We start from the raw sequence: 20,928 nt of genomic DNA, 5'->3' as shown, positions 1-20,928 counted from the left end.
AATTATTTATTTTTTAATGTATTAAATATAGTGGGTTTTTTTTATTTGTTATCTTAGTCATCTGGGTGTTTGACATGTTTAATATAAAAATCAGAGGACAGAAGAGTGAAAAACGTCAATCATGAAAGTTTTACGTAAAATCTCAGCCAACGTGAGACTGTCACACTGTCGCACATGCTCTCCAGGAGATAAATAATAACTGTGTGGCGGAATTTCTTTGCTCGTGCAGAGAATAAAAAAGAATGATAGAGAAAGAAATAGTGGAGCTCGGGGAAGTTCAGTCATTGGCGCATCCCTGAGGGCAGATGCAATTTTCAGCTCTAGTGAGCCATCTCGAGGAACAGTTAAAGTCCAAAAGGCCAACAAAACTGGCCTCTCAGCTCTAAGTCATCCATCCAGTCATTCACCATCAACTGGAGATACAATTTACACAACGAATCAGAGAAACTCATTAACACTGACAAAGAAGAATACATTTACAGTACAAGGCTGCAGAAGTTCTATGAAACAAATGTGTGTGAGGGTCATTTTCCTCCAAATGCTTACGTGTAAGTGTTTTCAGCTAGAACGTGGGCCTGGGGTGAGTTCGTAAGCACGAGAGTGGCCTCTGTAACTAATGTTGTGTTATGCCTACTCTGCCTAGGGCTTGCGCAAACCGCGACACACAATCACACACTGACAGCAAACAGAGTGCACAGCTGGGTGCCTGCATGGTAAATCCATAAACCACATCTGCTTGCGATATCATCTTGCACCACACAAGCCTTCGGGGGAGATAGAGAGAAAGAGAGGGATGCAGAATGTTAAATATACTGTATATATTCAAATGTTTCAAAAGTTTCCTATGTAAAATCTTTACGGGATAGCACGCTCTTTCTTCGATCGGTTTTATTTCGTATCACAGTTCGGCATTTGTGTAGCTCAGAGCACTGCTCAGCTCAAATAACACGGAAGGAAGCCTCGAGGAACCTCACGTAGGACACGGGGAGAACCTGTAGGAACTCCATACACGCACAAACACACACACACTTGTTTCAAAAAATAAATCAATCAATCAAATACTTTTTATATATAAACCTCAGGAGCTCCTCTAGTCTGAAAACGCGAGATGACATCTGCCAAATCGTGAATTGGTCCCACCCGTAATTCGCAGCTGCGGCAGTCACAATTCAATTCGACTTAGCAGTCACAATTCACAATTTAATTTAGCAGCCACAAGTCTCATTAAAACGGCTGTGACGACATTTATTCAAACGCTTCTAGATTTACCTTAGAGAGTCATATCATAATAAGGAACACACTGGTAAGCAAATGTCTTTACCTATGCACAGAAGCAATCAATTTAGCGATAAGTATATGATTAAAAATGATGATAGTAATCACGAGTAATAATTCTGACTCTCACATTTGTTTACATGCAAAATTAGCCATCGTTTAGCCCTCCGTTACTTCTAAATCACTACAGGTGAATCGTTGCAAGTTAGAGTTAAATACAGAATATTCCTCCCTTTTTTCCTTTGAACACATCATCATTAGAGAAGGAAAGAGTCAGAAGGAGCGCTTGAGAAAGAGATTGCGTTTATAATAGTGTTCAGGCACTTGGTCGGTTCCTAAGGGACGTATTAGCTTATTATATGGATGTTAAGCTACCCATTGAAATGTGCTATGGGAACACAGCTCCATGTCCGGCAGCTGCAATAGCACTAAATAACTCCTACTGCCCCTGAGAGAATTCTATGCAATGACTAGGGGAACAAATGAGACGAGAGGAAGGAAGAAGGTTCATCTCAGACCCACGATGGGTCGGTCTACTTATGGACCTGCAGAACAGAGCGGAAGTACTCGTGCTTTAAACGGCCAGGTGAGTGTGCGTAAAAGTGCGTTTGAATCCAGGCTAGGCTAGAAGCGTTACTGTGTGTGCATGACTAGTGTACACTCCAGGTATTTGAATGCGTCTGCTTCGTATTCAGTCCTCACTGCAGGCACAGATATTAAATCCACCCCTCCTCCTGCCAGCCTGAAGTCAGAATCATTGCGCCATTATCCTTTTTAATGCACGAATTGCTGGACCTCGGTGCGTTTTGGAATTAGTTTTGCACAACTGTATACGTAACGCTGTGATTCAGGATTTCTGGCACTGGAGATAAGTGAATTCTCTATAGCTATTCAGAGTATGAAGGGGGGCCGCAGATAATAAGTTTTATTGGGAGAAGTGAGAGTACGCACACGGTAACTGCGCTACACACTTGGCTATTTCTGAACTTTGAATTCCTAGTCAGAGACTGTCCAAAACACTCCACTATGGCATATAATATATACCATAAATATTACCATAACCTCATTTGTAATCTGAATAAAATTCGCTAGCTAAACGTGTCCATAATACAGTAGGCTACTCCTCAGTAAGAGCATGGCCTAGCTAGTCTCATAATGCTGATTTTAGGTGAGGAACGGCGCAGCCCTCCCTAACCGCCTGCAACCGCAACCGTATTCTTTTGGGTGTCGTATGGTCTGCGGTAAAAAAAACGAACATGTTTAGGAACCCTTTTCAACATTTTAGCAGAAAAAAAAATTCTCTGGCTTGCTCTTAAAAATCACTATATACTCCCGCTATGTCTCTCCAGTCAGGAGGCGCGGCCAAAATCGCAGTGACGTGTCTCACTCGGGGGTCTATACACTCACACTCCTTGGCAGTCTAAACCATCCTAGACGTCAGAATCCATCAAACGTGTAACTCTGAAGGTAATGATCTCACACAAATATATCAGACTTCCTAATGTACTGTATCTGTGCTTATATATCTCAGATATAAGCTGGCCACTAGGGTGAAGCCCTCAAGAGTACTGTATATGTATATTTTATACATAGGAAGCTACTCTAAAAGCCAATTAAAGCAACATTAGTGCTCGTTGCTTTCCAGTTCTGTTTGAAGATAGATAGATAGATAGATATACAATTTCAGGTACAGGTACAAAAAGCTACTTTATAGTACATTATATAGTAAGTAAGTACATTTTATTTATATAGCACATTTAAACACAGAAAGCTGACCAAAGGGCTGAACAGAGTAAGAAATGTCCAATAGAAAACAGAATAAAACCAAATAGAGAGACAATAGACAAGATGTGATTAAAAATGCCTGGGAGAAGAGATTCGCTTTCAGTCTCTTTTTAAAAATGATAATTGCGGGTGTAAGGCGGATGTCCAGTGGCGATTGATTCCATAAACGAGGGGCGGCGACTGAAAAAGCTCTCTCCTCCGTAGTTTTTAAACGGGATCGAGGGACATACAAAAGAAACCCATCAGAAGATCTTAAAAATCTTCTAGATGAATGTGATGTAAGAAGATCTTTGAGTTCAGATGAAGCTTGGTCATTAAGAGTTTAAAAGAGAAACAACAGAATCTTAAACTGGATCCTAAAATGGACCGGGAGCCGATGGAGCCATGCTAAAATCGTGGGGTGACACGATCATATTTCTTTTCGCTGGTCAACAGCCTTCTGGACCTTCTGGAGACGAGCAGGGGATGACTGAGGAAGGCCCAAGTAGAATAAATTACAATTATTTTATGTCTGTAGAGTACTATCTTCATTATTCAACATCAAAATATATACTAAGTCTTATTATCTTTAAAAAACAGTCTTATACAGTAAAGAATGTTTGTTTAGGAGCTGTGTCATATACTGGTACGCTTGAGGAACATTTTCCTACTGGGCCAAAAGTCATTAATAGACAACAGTGCTACATTGTTTTAAGTGTTAATTAAAAAAATAATAATAATTCAGTGCTAAATGCTGAAAAGACTGAGTTGCTGTTGAATTCTGAATTCGGAAGGTTTTTATACATTTTCCATTGATAACTAACTCGCGTGGTCTCGTATGGGACGCTGAGCTTAAACTGCGGTCACGGTTTTCAGTGCACACGGATGCAAATGAAGAACATGTCCAGGGTGCCAGCAGGAATATGGCTGCAACTTTGCAGTTTTCTCACAGGAAATGAATAAAATGTGTAATAATCATAGTGTAAGGACCATGATGATTGTTGTTAGTTTGTTGGTTATAACCCCTAACCCAAGGATCTGCTCAATGAATAAATGTAAGTATAATAAATGTAAAATAATTAACATCCATGCATTAGTTCAAAGTGATGTTTTAGGTGCTTAGTTTTGTTTGTTTTTATGGTTCTGTATGACTAAAAGCTGCCTTCGCACTCTATGATTTTGGCCTGATTTTGACGAAAAGGCACAGGTTGTAAAATAACTCTTTAGTTGTGACTTGAGGTGTCTGCTCTTTGATTGACATTGAAATTAAAGACAGCCAACAACAAAATCCTGTCAGATTTTTTTTTATTTAATTAAAAAGTATTCAAAAAGAGTGTGACCACTGGTACGATACTCATCGAAAGGCCACCAACATGAGGATGGCATGGGATGATGGACAGGAAAGAATATCCTCATTATCCTGAAGCTCAGTTTGAAGAACGTTTCTGTTTAATCGACACCATTTCCTGAACATGGACTACATGTTTTCACAGGAATCGGCCAAGATTATATAGGGATCAGTTCATACAGAGTGACAAGCAATAATCTCTATAGTTAAGAATATTTTCGAACGTGTTTACCACAGATTAAATGAAATAAAGTCAATTATTTAGAATGGACAATTGTTTGTAGACATAGATACATTTATACACAAAAGGCAACATGTTGCTTTGTATGTGTTGCCGTCAGCAGGTGAACCACAGGCCAAGTCTATTTGAATAGGCTTCGAGATCATATCGACATTTCATATCGACAATAAAGCCTGTCAGATCCCTTTTAGAGGTCTGTGCCTGTAAGGTGTAAAATAATGCTTGAAATGTGTAAGAATCTGAATGATTCTAATATGAATAAAAACCTAATTATAAATATTTCACATTACTAGCGGTAGCTGAGGTAGAGGAAAATGGAACCATATCAATATTCAACCTCATTTTAGTCTTAGCCACAAGCCTTTGAATAGCCCTAATACCACCAGCGAATTTAACCGCATTAAAAAGAAATCTTCTTGATGAGACTCAGGAAAAAGTGTGCCAATAAGATAGGAATCTAATCGTTGCATTACTGTTGCCACCAGCCACACTAACAGGTCCATATGGACTGCAGTCCTGCCAGCAACGAGCTCTGTGTAGTAGCCAAAGTTATATGCAAATTCACTGCTTTACTCTCTGTTGCTTACACATTGGTTGCCTCCATACATACCCAGAACCTTTCCAACTTTTGTTCGGAGGAGAACGGGTTGGGAGGAGAAAAAAAAACCAAACACATTTGACATCGAGAAACAAACCGATCCTTTCAAACTCCCATTTTGATCCTCGTCTTTGTTTTGGAAGACGCTTTCAGTTGTTGCACGAGATGTTCACTCTGTATGTAAAAGTACTGACGTTTTCTATTTTCTCTTCTCCGTCTTTTATGTGTAGGTGTGAAGGCTTATGAGCAGTGCTCCTCGCGCAGTAAGGGAGCTTTTCCTGAGGCAGGAACAGATGGATGGAATGGACTTCACGTTGGGGAATTCCTCAGAGGGAAATGAAACGGAGCCAGAAGTGGAGACGGGCTCGTATAAAACAGTGGAGGTGGTGTTCATTGTGCTGGTAGCAGGCTCACTTAGCCTGGTAACTGTGGTGGGGAACATACTGGTAATGCTCTCTATAAAGGTCAATAGAAGCCTACAGACTGTCAACAACTACTTCCTGTTCAGCTTAGCATGCGCCGACTTCATCATCGGGCTTTGCTCCATGAATCTCTATACCATTTATATTGTCATTGGTGCCTGGCCACTTGGCCCTGTAGTGTGTGACCTGTGGTTGGCGCTGGACTATGTGGTCAGTAATGCATCGGTCATGAACTTACTCATCATCAGTTTTGACCGCTATTTCTGCGTCACAAAGCCGCTGAGTTATCCTGTAAAGAGGACCACTAAGATGGCGGGGATGATGATTGCAGCTACCTGGGTGCTGTCCTTCATCCTCTGGGCTCCTGCTATCCTCTTTTGGCAGTTTATTGTCGGTGGCCGCACTGTGCCAGAGAGGGAGTGTTATATCCAGTTCTTTTCCAATGCGGCTGTTACGTTCGGCACCGCCATTGCCGCGTTCTACTTGCCTGTCATCATCATGATGGTGCTATATTGGCAAGTCTCTCGAGCCAGCAAGAGTCGCGTGAAAAAGGACAACCGCAAGCCTTCAGGCACCAACACCAGAACTCTATCTCCCAGTCAGACCCGCAGCAACGCAGCCAACAAGGTGGACAACAACAACGTGATGGCCGAGGACCCTGATAGGAATCAAACCCAGGCCACAGATGAAGTGACCGACCAGCATGACACCAAGTTGCAGAATGGCAAAGGGCCATCCACAGCCAGTGGGGAGAGAGAAGGGGAGGAAGCTAGCAGGGACAACTGTGTCCCGGTTGAAGAGAAAGAGAGCTCCAATGATTCCACTTCAGGCAGTGGGGCCACAGCGCATCAGAAGCCAGAAGCCAACAACACTCAGACGCCTGCACAGCACCACGCCAAGGCCGGTGCCTCTAAACTCACCTGCATTAAAATTGTCACCAAGTCACCCAAGGGAGACTGTTATACTCCCTCCAACACCACAGTGGAGATCGTACCAGCAGCTGAGAAGCAGGACCACGTGGCCCGCAAGATTGCGAAGATGACTAAGCAGCCCCCCAAAAAGAAGAAAGCAGCTCCTTCCAGGGAGAAGAAGGTGACACGCACCATCATGGCTATCTTGGTGGCATTTGTAGCCACGTGGACACCCTATAACGTGATGGTTCTCATCAATACGTTCTGCTCCAGCTGCATCCCTAACACAGTGTGGACCATTGGCTACTGGCTCTGCTACATCAACAGCACCATCAACCCCGCGTGCTACGCTCTGTGCAACGCCACGTTCAAAAAGACCTTCAAGCAGCTTCTGCTTTGTCAGTACAAAAACATACGCTCGACCAGATGAGCTACAATATAAGTATGCACGTGTGCATGTATGTTTATGGTTTTGTCTGTCTGTCTTAAGTGTGGGAAAAGGTTTTGAATGACAGCTGGGTGGGGCTTTGTTTCTTGTGGTGTATTTTTATTTTTTTTTAGTATAGTGCGGTTCTTCTGTTATTGACACCCTGTTGTAGCACTTTACACACACCTGGCAACACAACAGCACATAGGTCAATAGTTCTTTAGGCTTTACATACAGACCAGAACAGGTTTCAAGATACAAAATAGAATTCAATACAACACTGACATGAAAAAATATAGAAAATATGTATGTATATATATATATATATATATATATATATATATATATATATATATATATATATATATATATATATATGTTTGTTTGTTTTTTAAATAGAAATATGTTACATGTAAAATAAATATACAGTACATTAGTGTGGCAGAGCACGGGAGCAGAAACTCCACGTTTGATGTGTTGTTATCTACATAGAGTAGAGTAGCTGAAAACAGATTTCATTCGAGAGGGCTCAGTGTGATCCTGAATCTGCGCTCCTCGACTATAATTATTAAAGGGACAATAGGGCTGACTGAACACTCAAACCTAGTGTTTAGACTTCAATGTAAAATAATATGTGTAAATACTTGTATATAGCCTTGTATAGTGTTTGGCATTGTGTGCGTGTGTGTGTGTGTGTGTGTGTGTGTGTGTGTGTGTGGTAGATAGAGTTTTGCAGAAATGATGCATGACTGACTATTGGTTTCTGTGTGTGTGTGTGTGTGTGTGTGTGTGTGTGTGTGTGTGTGTGTGTGTGTGTGTGTGTCTGTGGTTAGGCTGTCCTAGCCTAAAGCTGAATGAGTTACTGGAAAACCACTCTGCCGTATCCGTGTGTAAGAGTGTGAGCGTGGGGCAGCGTGAAGTGCTCAGGCCTCCAGAGATGCAAATTAAAGGCTTTTGAAACGATGACTGATGAGCAGGGTGAAGAGACTCTTCTATACAGAGCTGTTCCTGCGGAGCAGCTTTTTTTTCTTTTTTAATAACCCGTTGCTTTGTTGCGATATCCAACGAAACAATCCGACAAAATGGTTAGTGACAATGAACTGTCTGTCATGCACAATCACGATAAGCAATCTTTAGTGATTTAAATCCCATCACAAAAAAAAAAAAAAAAAAACCTCTTCATTGCTTTTCTCATGAAATATGCAGAGATGCTAATGCATGCTCATGCCTGCAGCAAGGCGCTCATTCATGCAGTCTGCAGGTGGTTACGGCATACCGACGAGCCCGCAGGACTGTTCTGGAAGGCATCCTGTGTTTTCCCTCAGTGGAACAGCATGTGTAGAGACTCGGAGTTGATTATGAGAGACGACTAAGCATTGGGTAGTGTATGCGTAATGCATAAGTAGTGATAGAGCTTCCTCAGAGCCTGCTTCTCTGTGGCATTGTGTTTAACACTGAGGCTTTCAATCCACGAGGTGTGTGTGTGTGTGTGTGCGTCAGTGTGGGGTTATTCTAAATCACAGGCCTTGGTCTTGTGAATTAAAAGGGCTATATATTTTGCACATTTCATCATGTAGCATCACAAACTTATATATAAACATATTTCTAAACATGTTTTACTCATTTCTAAAAAAAAAAAAAAAAAAAAAAAAATACAATACTAATAATAATAATACATGCTTATAATTAGCAAAATGATCTGCCAGTTTTAGTAAAACATCTACAAATATATACCATAATCGTATAGTGTGTGTGAATCTATTAACGTTAAGGCAGGATGTTGGTTAATGCGAAGGTTTTAAAAGACTGGTGTTGGGGGAGCGTGCATTGAATGTTAATGCGCGAGAGCAATGTTTTGCCAGAGGGCTGTGGAGTAGAGTGAATCTTTACAGTGAGTCTAGAATAGAATAAAGGTTTCGGACGGACGGTGTTGTTAGAGTTAAGGATTTGAGCTGCAGTGTTTGAAGCAGGAGCGGGTCCTTGCTATAGGCAGTGTGAGACAGAGCACTGTGGACTGAACTAACAGCACACAGTCTCGTGGTAATACAGTACGTATCAGATTATCGGACGAAGCTGACCGCCGTGTGAGATTCGGCAGGCCCGGGGCCGCCTGCTCCGCTTACACGCTGTTTTTATAATCTCTTCGTCCGCAAATCACAAAAAATAAGGGTCGTTTCGAATTCGATATCCGCGACACGTCTAAGAAAAGTTCGGACGGGGACAACAAAAGGCTGGAAAAGTATAAGTGTTACTAAAAAGAAACAGCTGGAGGAACATTTTGCAACTAATTAGGTTTAGTGGCTACAGGTCAGTGACACGACTGGGTATTAAAAAGAGTAGCTTAGAGAGGCGGAGTCTCTCAGAAGTAAAAATAGGATGGAAACTGGATGGAAGCAGATGTTGCTCTAAAACCTGTATATATATATACCTTTCCTTTCAGCATTGATGGTGCCTTTCCAGATGTGCAACATGTATCTCTTGAGGGAAAAAAAGCAAAATGATCTGCTAATAGAATAATAAAACTTCTCCATAGCGTCCATAGAGTTATTATTGCACCTAGTGGTCACAAATGGGAACTGCAGCTATGGCTAATAGAGGTCCATAGGGGCAGGGTTTTCCCTGCCCCACTCTCGCTCTATGAACATTTTCAGTGGAGGGCGAGCACCGGAGGGGTTATTGACTGGGTTGCCAGATCTCTAGTTTAAACATTCTTTGCATCCACCAAGAGCTTGTTTAATACCAAATGATCAGATTTACAGAATCATTTCTACTGAAAGATATAAAACAAAGATTGCGATATTGTTATTATCTCAAATACTGCTGAACAAATGCACTTCTCTAACGGCTCAAATCAAGCTGCTACATTGTACGCCATGACTATATGTTGTCCGCGCTCAACTCTCTATTACATCCATTTTCTGTACCGCTTATTCTACGCAGGGTCACAGGGGAACCTGGAGCCAATCGCAGGTAACTCGGGGAACAATGCAGGGGACACCCAGGACCAATACATCACAGGGTACAATGACACAACACGGACAATTTATAAATGCCGATCTGACAACAATGCATATCACTGGACTGGGGAAGGAAACAGGAGTACCCGGAGGAAACCCCTGAAGCATGGGGACAACATGCATACTTCGCACATTAAGGATGAAGGCGGGACTCGAACTCCCAACCCCGGTGGCGCGAGGTAAACGTGCTAACCACTAAGCCTCCGTGCAACCTCTCTATTAATACTTAATAAAAAAATTCACTAGAAAGTAAGTGTGATAACCTTTCGATTATATTTAGCTTGAGGCAGAATCGCAGCTGCTGCTGCCTCTGTCTCTGAAATGTCCGATTTACCACTTTAATCTGTCGTGCTTACGACGTTAACGACTATCACCATGGTTCTTGTCTGTCCCAGACATATGGCATCGCTACTCAGACAGAGAGACAGCAGAAGATTTAGAGTATGTGAGACAGGCAGGCTGGCTGAGGCAGTAGTCCAGTACTTCATGTCTGTATGATTACCTGTCTCACCCCCCAGACACACACACACAACTCTTTCTGATTGAGGGATGGGTCTGATAGCCACTCCAACAGAGCACAGATAGTAAGAGTGTTACTCTGAGTGTTCAACAGAGCAAGAATTTTTCCACTAGGAGCTCTCTGTCCAACTCTCATTGTATCTCTCGCACCATGACCCGTGACGTGCGAACACATCCTTAAATGGCGTCTATCATATTCATTATGACCATTCTGCCTGAGCTGAACCAGAGAGGAGTGTGTGATAGTGCGGAGTGGTGTATGACAGTAGACAGCTGTTTGTGATTGTGTGAGTGATGAGACGTGCACAAGCAGGTGGTTGGCATTTGGCAGTGATCTGCAGACCCCCTGTCAGGTATGGCTTTGCTTCGAGTGTGCTGTGGTCGGCTGATAAGGCTTTGGTCTGCTCTCAGAGAAAGAAAGAAAGAAACAAAGAAAGAATGAAAGAGTCTATCATTCAGCCTCTCTGTGTGACACTTGTTTAAAAGCAACTGAAATCTCAGGTGCCTTGGCAGGAACACTATCCCAGATATACTGCTGTGTTACTGGCATAAACCCATACAGGTGTGTGTATGTGTGTGTCTCTAGACTAGAGTTTATTAGTCACCTTTCAAATCCATCCATTTTCCGTACCACATATCCTACACAGGGTCACAGGAAGCCTATCACAGAGAACTCGGGGCACAAGACAGTGGACACCCTGGACAGGGTGCCATCCCAATATCGGACAGACTCTCACACACCCCTTCACGCACTACGGACAATTTGGAAATGCTAATTCGCCTACAGCACATGTCTTTTGACTGGAGGTGGAAGCGGAGTACCCGGAGGAAACCCCCGAAGTACGGGGAGAACATGCGAATGCCACGCACACAGGGCCGGGGCGGGAATCGAACCTACAACCCTGGAGGTGCGAGGCAAACGTGATAACCACTAAGCAACCTGGCCCCCTTAAAATGGCATAGTATATTGCAAAAAATCATATCATAGCAATTATTATTGATTTTCATTATTTATAAATCAAACATCAATTATGATTGATCATTTGCAAGCGTTCCGATTCTACTGGGAGATCATTTTGCTTCTTTCTGGAAATGAATGCATACAGAAAAGATCTGCCGAAAGAACAAGCCAAAGTTGGATTTAGTAAAAAAAAAAAAAAAAAAAACATCTAGAAATAACGAAAATGTTAATAATCTTGTATCTGGTTTAGTGTAATATTATAACAGGAAATATACATACAGTAGATATTTCCATTTGCATGTATACGAATTATTGAAAATAATTGGTCTGGCTGTGTGTATGAAATTAATTGACGTCTTTCAGTAAAGGTAAACGTTTATTTATTTATTTTCAGCCCGATTGTGCGGATCTATATTTTGCGGTTAGCGCGCGGTGTTACCGCTACCCACCCACGTCAAGTGCCTTACAGAACTCACTGATATTCTTCTTCGACTATGAGTTATAATCTGTTTTCGCCATGCCAGTGAATGTACGACTGAGGGTTTTTGTTGTGTTTGTGGTTCAGTGAGTAAAATCCACAGGCTCCTATTGAACCCAACATTCGCTCGTTCGGATTAATGCTTAATTACGGCATTACTTTGGTACACACGATAGCAATGTGTATCCGAATGCTATATACACGAGGCGTACGCACAGCTAATCTCTGGAGGTCTGAGAATCTCGCTTTTCTGCGCACGAATAGAAAGGAGATTCGTTTTTTTTTTTGGCAGCGCGTGCGTGTGAAGTGTGCGTGCGAAAGCGAGACCGCGCGAGTGTGCTGCTGCGTGTAAGGAATTTCATGAAGATAGCGACAAGAGAGTGTATATGAACACTATCAGAACTTTCTAAAAGAGCTTTTGCACGCGTCTGACAGTGAGAATGGGAATTAATCAGATAGCGATCAGCACAGAGAGGTTCACACAGTTATCACACAGTTTCACAGACACAAACAAACGGGTGCCAAAGAGACACTGCAAACAAGCAAACAAATGAGACGAGCGTGCTCAAACACATGACGCATACCGCATTGAATACATCTGAAAAAAATACATATATCTTTTTGTATGAGGTTTTATATATGTCCAGATATTCTGTATACTGTATAGATGTATTGTATATAAAGCATGTGTTTATTGCCGGACTGACAAACTGACTCTGGAGTATTGATTCTGGTGTTGGAGCATCTGTCAGTGGAAACAAGGGATAATTGGACTTTAAATCAAGATACCGAATGCTCTAAACCCCCACAGACAAGCCGAGGTGTTAATGATCGTGACAGAACGAGAGATGATGATGACAGAAAATCGTAAAGATTATAACTAATTGTCATGTACAGTCATAACAAACAGAAACACTTAAACTGGTGCGAGTGTGTATTGACTGATGCGTTTTGTTTGTTTGTTTGTTTGTTTGTTTTGCATGGGGTTGGATTGAAATATTGAAATTAGGTTGTTTTTTTTTTTAATTTTCTTTTTTTTATTTATTTACAAAGTCGTGCCAGCTTTGCCTGTGCGCAAGACAGGAAACGGCAAGAAAAGCCAATCACTTTTAAAAAAAAACAAAAAAACAAGTAAATAAATAAGCACACAGACTTCTTCCTTCTTTAGGGAGTGGGGAGGCATGAACCAAACGTTTAAATAAATAAATAAATAAATAAAGCGGTATGTCTACTCTAAAGAGTCTTAGGAAGTAGTATAAGTGTAGGAGGATATGTTGAAATGCACTTCCTGTGTCTGATGTACTGTACATACTAAACTCTTTATGTTCTCTTGCTGAGGTGTGTAGATCCTCATTGTGCTTCTCCTTCACTGTGGGTTGTGACTCTCATCCAGTAGAAAAGTCTTCGTTGACAGTTTTTAAAAGCTTTCCACTGTACATATATATAATGAGCATACAGTGTAGTTTGGCACAGTGTAAATACCTGTTTATTATTTCCACTATTGTCTCCTTCTCAACCCCTCAGTCTTCCCTTTCCTCGCTGTCCCTCCTTTGTTTGTGCATTTGTGCCGATTTCTTTAAGGAAGCAGACGTTGCAATTTGGATGTTTAGACGTTATAAACAATGCTGTAACATGGAATACATTTTATTGTACACTGTACATTGTGCTATACTCTTTTGGAGAACAATTCAAATCAAATAAAGATATGAGTCTGCATATTTTGTTTTGATACGCATATATTGCGATATGAATCTTTTTTTTATTTTTTAAAAATTGCGTTATACTGGTAGGACCGAACCATATAAGAAAATGAAACTCAATTCAGTACACAACTCGAGAGTCATTCTGTTGTGGCTGTTGGTGTTTTTAGGCAATGCAACAAATTCGACATCAGAGCGGAACTGTGGATTATAGATGACTTTATTTCATGTGGCGCGGAGTAAGAAGGAGCAGTAATATCACCACAGACAGACAGACAGACAGACAGACAGACAGACAGATGGATTTCACACTGGAAGCTTGCTGCACATTTTCATAGCTTAGCAAGTGAAAATATCTTGAATATAGATTTATCTAGAATTCCTATTATAAGATTACAATAAACTAAATATAAGGTCATTAAACCTATTTCTATACACTGTTGGGTTTTTTTGTGTGTGTGTTTAACTAAAGTCTTGTTCTTGAAATAGTCTTGTTCCATTGGAAGATCATGTCTGCCAACAGAATAAGACAATTCAAAGCTTGAAATGAGTCTAGAAATAGGTTTAATAATCGTATACTGCATCTGGTGTATTGCTGTTGTTAAGGTTTCACAGCACAATTCCGTGGGATTGTGTCGTGGAAGTATACGGATAAACACTGCAGAAATGATGATCTTAGCAAGAACAAATATCCTGAATATAATCCAGTTCACATAGTTCTCTTTTATTTTTTTTTTAAATAAAGATTATTAAGCTCGTTTCTCTGTTTAAAAAGAATTTTTTTGTACGCATTTCAAGCTTGAAACTGTCTTGTTGTATCGGCAGATCATTTAGCTCATTTCAAGCATTTATTTCTTGAAGAAGAAGGAAAAAAAAGCTAAACGACCTGCCAGAATGAACTGAGTACGTGATTTAGTACGTTTTATTGACTATTATATACGTATATTTATATTCAAACCTCTACAAATCACCTACAGGTCTATAGGGGAAAGTGGGGAGGAATATTTTCTCTTTTCCGTCTTCTTAAGTCCTTCCATCCATGCGTGACTACAGCCGCCCCTGTATCTTCCATCTCAGGGTAGAGAAGTGTAGGGGAAGGGTGACTGTTATTTCTTCTCTTTTTTTCACCTCTAGTCCACCGGGGCTTGCTCTTTATTCTTCCCGCCACGTTTCGGCTTCAGCGAGCCTGTAGAGACACACGACACTGCATCAGTCACCGACAACACAAACACAAACGAGACTCTGGCACGTCTGATGTGGCAGGTCTGCCGTGCCGTGGTTTCCCCAGCGCTGCTCCACTTTAACGAACGTAATCTTTCAATGCCTCGGCTCAACAGCTGCAGAAAGAGCGCGGGCTTCGATACCTTTCGCTGATGACGAGGGTCAGTCTGCTTGCGTGTGATGATAATAGAAGCGAAAGAGACCGGCTGAGGTGTGTAGCGATTAAAACAGACGAGTTGAGTTTCTCGGATATGCGATGCCAAAATGTCAGTTATCTAATCAACACCTATTCTATTCCTTTTTTTCCCTGTAGCTAATCTACTTCAGGTTTTGACTTGCCTCTGATCAAAAAGCTGATTTAATTTAAGATGATTTCATTTAAGCCAACAGCATGTCAGTATTTATTTTTTAAACAACCCATGAGAATGGATATGCTGTGTATAATACGTATATTTGTGTAATTTATACACATTTGAGTTTGTGTATAAAAAATCTTAGAAATTGTGAATAACCACAAATCCCAGTAATTTTAAGTACTATAACTAATAGTAAGTAATTAATATTATAACTAATGTAATTAGCTAGTTAATTAGTAATGATATTAATACATAATATATATAGGTTTTGTGTTTTTTTTTTGCTAATCACAGAGTGGTCAGAAGTTGTGATCATCTTTAAGAAAGAAATATAACTACCTTTAGTTTCTGATGACGTAATCAAATCCACACTCGGCCTAGATTTACACTATTACTTGCAATTCGAAATCTTTTTGCGTTTGGAACGCACGTGTACATCGATACCACAAAATTCACGATTCGCACAATACACAATAAATCAAGCGGCCGTTCTTTCGCATGCGAAGACTGTAAGCATCAAACCTAGTTGTCCTCAAACACAGGTTGTTCTACCAGCGCTGGTTCCATTCGCAGCTTTCGGATGGTTTAAGTATTAATCCGGATGTTTTCGATGATATATTCGTGGATTGCAAACAAATCTACAGAACATACGCTTGACATTTAAAGATTAAAACACCACAACGACGACAACAACAACAAAAATAAATAAATAAATAAAATAAAACCCATGGTGTGGTATTAACATCCCCAAAGTTCACGTAAGTCCAGCTGGACACAGTTTGGTTTAGGTAAGGTGTTCATTTAACAGGGGTTCCCTGTGTAGACCACTCATGTTGTATACCTGTTTTCAGTCGTGTGCGTATTCAGTTTATTTACATTCCTGGGGAGCAGGGGGACGTGTGTCTGCTGCTGAGACATTTAATTCAGCATTTCTGTATGATTCATGCTGCTTTAATATATACATTCATTATCAGAACCGCACAGCTCCCTGAACGTATACACCCACACACACACACACACACACACACGTCTGAGCCAGGCTCTTCAAACACCCATCATGGACTTGATAGCTCGCAGCAGTTGCCTTCACTGCAATTTATTATTTTATTTTTTTTAATAGAAGAGCCAAATGATGTTCTGATGGTCTGGAGATCTAGGGACTAATGCTGCTTCTCATAATGTTTCATTTGCATATCTCTTTGCTGTGCTAAGCTCTGTACATCTTATTACAAGTATTATTCGGCCCTCGGGTTGCTCAGTCATGCACCTCTTGCATCGGTGCCTTCTTTAATGGAAGATCTCCAGAGGAAAGGTGACGTCTGGCCTTCCCTACTAGAGAGGAAGAGACTGCATGGAATTCTTTATGAGGAACGGGACAGGAATGAGGCAGGTAAGTTCAGTGTGTGTGTGTGTGTGTGTGTGTGTGTGTGTGTGTGTGTGCATATATAGGGATGTATTTGACTAGAAAGACTAAAATAACTATTATGAATTCGTTATTCTGACTACCTCCACTAAACAACTTTGTGTTGCGTCTCAAATCGCACACTCATGTACTACTCCAGACGGTTATTGAGAACTAACACTCACCAGGTTTCCTATCACAGTCCAGTGCTTCAATTTTAATTCAATTGTGTAGCGCTTTTTACCATGGACATTGTCTCAAAGCAGCTTTACAGAAACATATCAACACAGGATAGAGATTTTATTTCAAACCTCTCATGTGGCCTTCAAACCTGCTGAAAGGTCTGTTTGTGTCCCAGTCTTCTGGATTTTTCTAGATCATTAAATAGTTTTGAAAGTAAGGTCAGAGTTCTTGATTTGAGACGAAGCCCATGACAGCAATCACGACGACGGCAGAAAGCTCATCGCTGTACATGAAATCGCTAAACATTTGAACAGGAAACCTGACGGACAGGAACGTTTTAGCTCGGGAGCAAACATCTAGCGAACGTCGTTTTTTAAGATTTCTGGACGTACGTACTATGCACAGCTCCTGGAGTGTGTGAACCGCTGATGGATATATACAAAACACAACACTTCCCACTAGACTGGTGAGTCAGTGCAAGGAATTTTTTCCTTTACACATACGCATGTTACTGATATACAATGTCCAAGCCCCCTCTAAACAGACAGCATATTTCCATATTAAGCAAACGATTCGATCACAGCGCACAGGAATGCCTGCTGCAATAGCTAAGGTGAGGAAATGTTGTTTATCCAGATATTGACATCCAGATACAGATCGTGAGGTGTAAATAGAGCCTAAAAGAGAGGCTATTTGAGGCTTATTCATGGTTGAACCACCTTGCACGCTCCTCTATGTTTCAGCAGAAATGATTGTCTCCTCCATTATATATTTTCCTGACCTGCTCATACTGAAATCCACATTTCCAAAGGACATAAAGCAGTCTGCTTTTATTTCAATCTAAAACTCAATTATGAGAATGCGTTAGGTTCTGTTCTCTCTCTCTCTCTCTCTCTCTCTCTCTCTCTCTCTCTCTCTCTCTCTCTCTCTCTCTCTCTCTGTCTCTCTCTCTCTGTCTCTCTCTCTCTCTCTCTCTGTCTCTCTCTCACTTCCCAACAAACTCCAAGCGTTGAACTTCTGAGATATTCGGATGTCATGTGTTTCCGTGCGTGTGTGTATAACCCCTCACCCGACACCCTCACTCAAAGGTCTTACTTGAAGGTGTTGTGAGCACCTTAAAAGCAAAGCTGCAGCGATACTGTAGATCTGTTTAAGAGCTGTAGAATTAGTTCATCGCTCTAAATAATTATAATAATCAGAGAGGATAAAAGTGTGTAGAAGAGGATCGCAGAGAGTGATGAAAGAGAGAGACAAATGCCAGTGCCATCAATGGTGTTTCATTTGTTCCACCATATGCCTGGGATTGCTTCTGCACAGATTAAAAAAAATAAAACTTCTGGGTTCATTTGTTTCTGGGGTTTTTTTTGTTTTTTTTAATGGCAGATTTTACACAGAAAAACAATTATCGCCCACTCATCTTCCTCTCCAGTTTCAGACCTCTTCACACAAACCTTGCGACTGTCAAATGCCAGCTAGCATATAGACAGATCGGTGGTCGTTTTTTCCCTCGTCAACATATTTACACTAGGATTATCTGAGAACGTTTGAGTACCAGAACGATGCACTATAAAAAGAGTCCCTTTAAATAAGGAAAGGATGTGGTGTAAAATAGAAATGTTTTAGTTGTTTATCTTTTGGTATTTGTAATGAAGTACAAAATACAACGTCCTCTGGAAACTACGGGCACCCTTTACACAAATGAACAAAAATGACAAAATGTCCACTCAACCTTTCGAATAAACGATTTATCTTTTCGAAGAATAAACCATTCTCATTAGAACAACTTTTTTTTTATTTTTAAATAATAGCAATTTCTATCAAAATGATATGTGGCAAAATTGCTGATGACCCTAAGGAATATTTTAAAGAAATATTAAAAAATAGCTTGAAAAGCTTATATTATTATTACTTGCTTACTTATTATTATTATTATTATTATTATTATTATTATTATTATTATTATTATTATTATTATTATGATTATTATTATTATTATTATTATTATTTGCTTATTCCCCAGGACCTCTGTTGTCTTTAACCCTGTCCTCATCCATGAGGATATAAATATGAGGTTGCACACATAAAATAAAAGAACATTCAAAACAATGGAGATGGCTGTTGACCTACACAGATCATGTAATGGATATAAAATACACAGGTTTTTGTTGTTTTTTTCACTAAGCAGTTGAAAATACCATTAAGCATAATCCGGTCTGAAAGAATTGGAAATGTACCAGGAATTGGACCCATCAGGTTTCCCTCCAGGTTGTGTTTCGACTCGACAGCAATGGAGTCAATTTCAAATATGATACTTAACAAAAGGCTAGTTAGATATTTTAGAGAAATGCATTCTGAGAAGTGAGTGTGTTTGTGTAAAGATGTGATTAAACCCACCCTGTAGCTTGGACCTGGTCTTGGTCTTGCCACAGGATTTGGTGGCAGACACAGTGGCGGGACAGTTAGCATCCGGGAGAGCGCGTTTCAGCGTGCCAGTCCGGGTCTTCATCCCTGTGATTACATCACACTCACCCCATAACTGGAAATCATACTTGCATTCACCTGCACAAGAAAAATGAACCCACAGGGGCATGCATTCAGATATTGGAAAGATTGGTAAAGATGGCTGAAAAGGTTATGAACAAACGTCTCCGTGGCTGAGTATTAAGACTCAGTGCTGTTATGTTGTCAAAGGAAAGTTTCTTAGCAGAAAATGTAACATTTTATTTGTTCCAAAACAACTTTACATAACGTAGATATGTAGATTCCCTGACTCGACATGACGAAGAAACCTTAAGAGGAACTTGAAAAACTCACAATCTCTCTAGATTATCAATCATTACAGGATACAGATTTGGAAGAGTAAAGGCAAATGCTTCTAAGTCTGTTGAAAAGATGGTCACAATGCGCATATTATGAATATAAGTACTGATGCAAACTTGGTAATGTGACAAAGACACAGGGATCACGTCCCCTGAAATATAGAATATACAGTATAGAGTAATGGTCTGCGTTTATATAGCGCTTTTTTAACCTTAGTGTTTCCAAAGCGCTTTACACTGGTTCTCATTCACCCATTCACACACACACTCACACACCAATGGTAGCAGAGCTGCCATGCAAGGCGCTAACTTGCCATCGGGAACAACTTGAGGCTCAGTGTCTTGCCCAAGGACACTTTGGCATGTGGAGTCACGTGAGCCGGGAATTGAACCGCCAACCCTACGATTAGAGGACGACCCGCTCTACCACCTGATCCACAGCCGCCCAGAGTAAGAATGTTACAAAGCAAAAATACAGACTGGTGACAAATGAAAGCAAAAAAATAAGAGGTTGTGCCACCAGAACAGCTTCAGTGAACCACGAGAGAATGAGAGATTCTACAAGTCTTTGGTAATATACGGAAGGATGAACCCCATTCTTCCAAAAGATCTGATGATGGTGGTGGCAAGTGCTGTCTAACATGTCACACCAGAATCTCCAGTAGGTCTATGGCGTTAGCATATGATAGCATATGATTTACAGAATTTTCATACTCGTCAAACCATTTCAGTGAGCTCTCATGCCCTGTGGATGGGGGCACTGTCATGCTGGAATTAGGATAGACGCGTTTCACAATGGTCACGATTCGATGAATGAACAGAGAGCAGCATTTTGAAGCAAAACGAGAATTTGATACCAATGCAGAATTTCAAGTGGAAGATGAACCCACATGAAGAAGACGTGGTGCACAGGAATAAAAATACAAATGTACAAATGTTTTCAGTTACAATTAGGTATATCGCTTATGAACCACGGTGCATGACAAGATGGAAAATCAAGACTAGTTTGTCAGTATAATATGTGAGCCCAGGTGCTGGGAAGGAGCTACAGGGCACCAGTCCAAGGAGGGGCCTCTCACTCCTGGTTTGAGTTCATCTGTTCTCACTCATCCTGTTTCTCCGAAGCCCTCTGCTGGCTGATCGCTGCACGACAATCATAGGATAAAGGTAATGAGTCAGAATAACTTTATTGATTTTCATGAACCCTTCCCTCTAAGGGACCAAATGGACACAAACGTGCCTCAAAATGAACCTTGAAGGGGGGAAAAAATAAACACAGAGTAATT

General features: G+C 40.8%; 2 protein-coding genes across 5 annotated transcripts in view; one reads left to right on the top strand and one right to left on the bottom strand.

Moving 5' to 3' along the window:
- chrm2a (cholinergic receptor, muscarinic 2a) overlaps positions 1-13,696 on the top strand; it is an 84,551-nt gene extending 70,855 nt beyond the window's left edge. The window contains exons 3-4 of one of the 2 annotated variants that reach the window (XM_017484640.3): positions 2,625-2,742; positions 5,457-13,696. In XM_017484640.3, the coding sequence (XP_017340129.1) occupies positions 5,469-6,989 (1,521 nt within the window). In that variant the 5' untranslated portion in view covers positions 2,625-2,742; positions 5,457-5,468 and the 3' untranslated portion in view covers positions 6,990-13,696. The remainder of the gene's footprint in view (positions 1-2,624; positions 2,743-5,456) is intronic. The other variant, XM_017484638.3, reaches the window with a different exon arrangement.
- A 167-nt stretch (positions 13,697-13,863) lies between these two features.
- Positions 13,864-20,928, bottom strand: part of ptn (pleiotrophin) — a 39,471-nt gene continuing 32,406 nt past the window's right edge. For all 3 annotated transcript variants that reach the window (XM_017485996.3, XM_047159865.2, XM_017485997.3), the window contains exons 4-5: positions 19,218-19,382; positions 13,864-14,847 (exon numbers count right to left, since the gene is read on the bottom strand). In XM_017485996.3, coding sequence (XP_017341485.1) covers positions 14,792-14,847; positions 19,218-19,382 — 221 coding nt within the window. In that variant the 3' untranslated portion in view covers positions 13,864-14,791. The remainder of the gene's footprint in view (positions 14,848-19,217; positions 19,383-20,928) is intronic.

The sequence above is a fragment of the Ictalurus punctatus genome, chromosome 14 (genome assembly GCF_001660625.3).
Source record: "Ictalurus punctatus breed USDA103 chromosome 14, Coco_2.0, whole genome shotgun sequence".
Taxonomy (NCBI): domain Eukaryota; kingdom Metazoa; phylum Chordata; class Actinopteri; order Siluriformes; family Ictaluridae; genus Ictalurus; species Ictalurus punctatus.
Note: the sequence above shows the minus strand (reverse complement) of the source record. Positions and strands in the feature narration are given on the sequence as shown.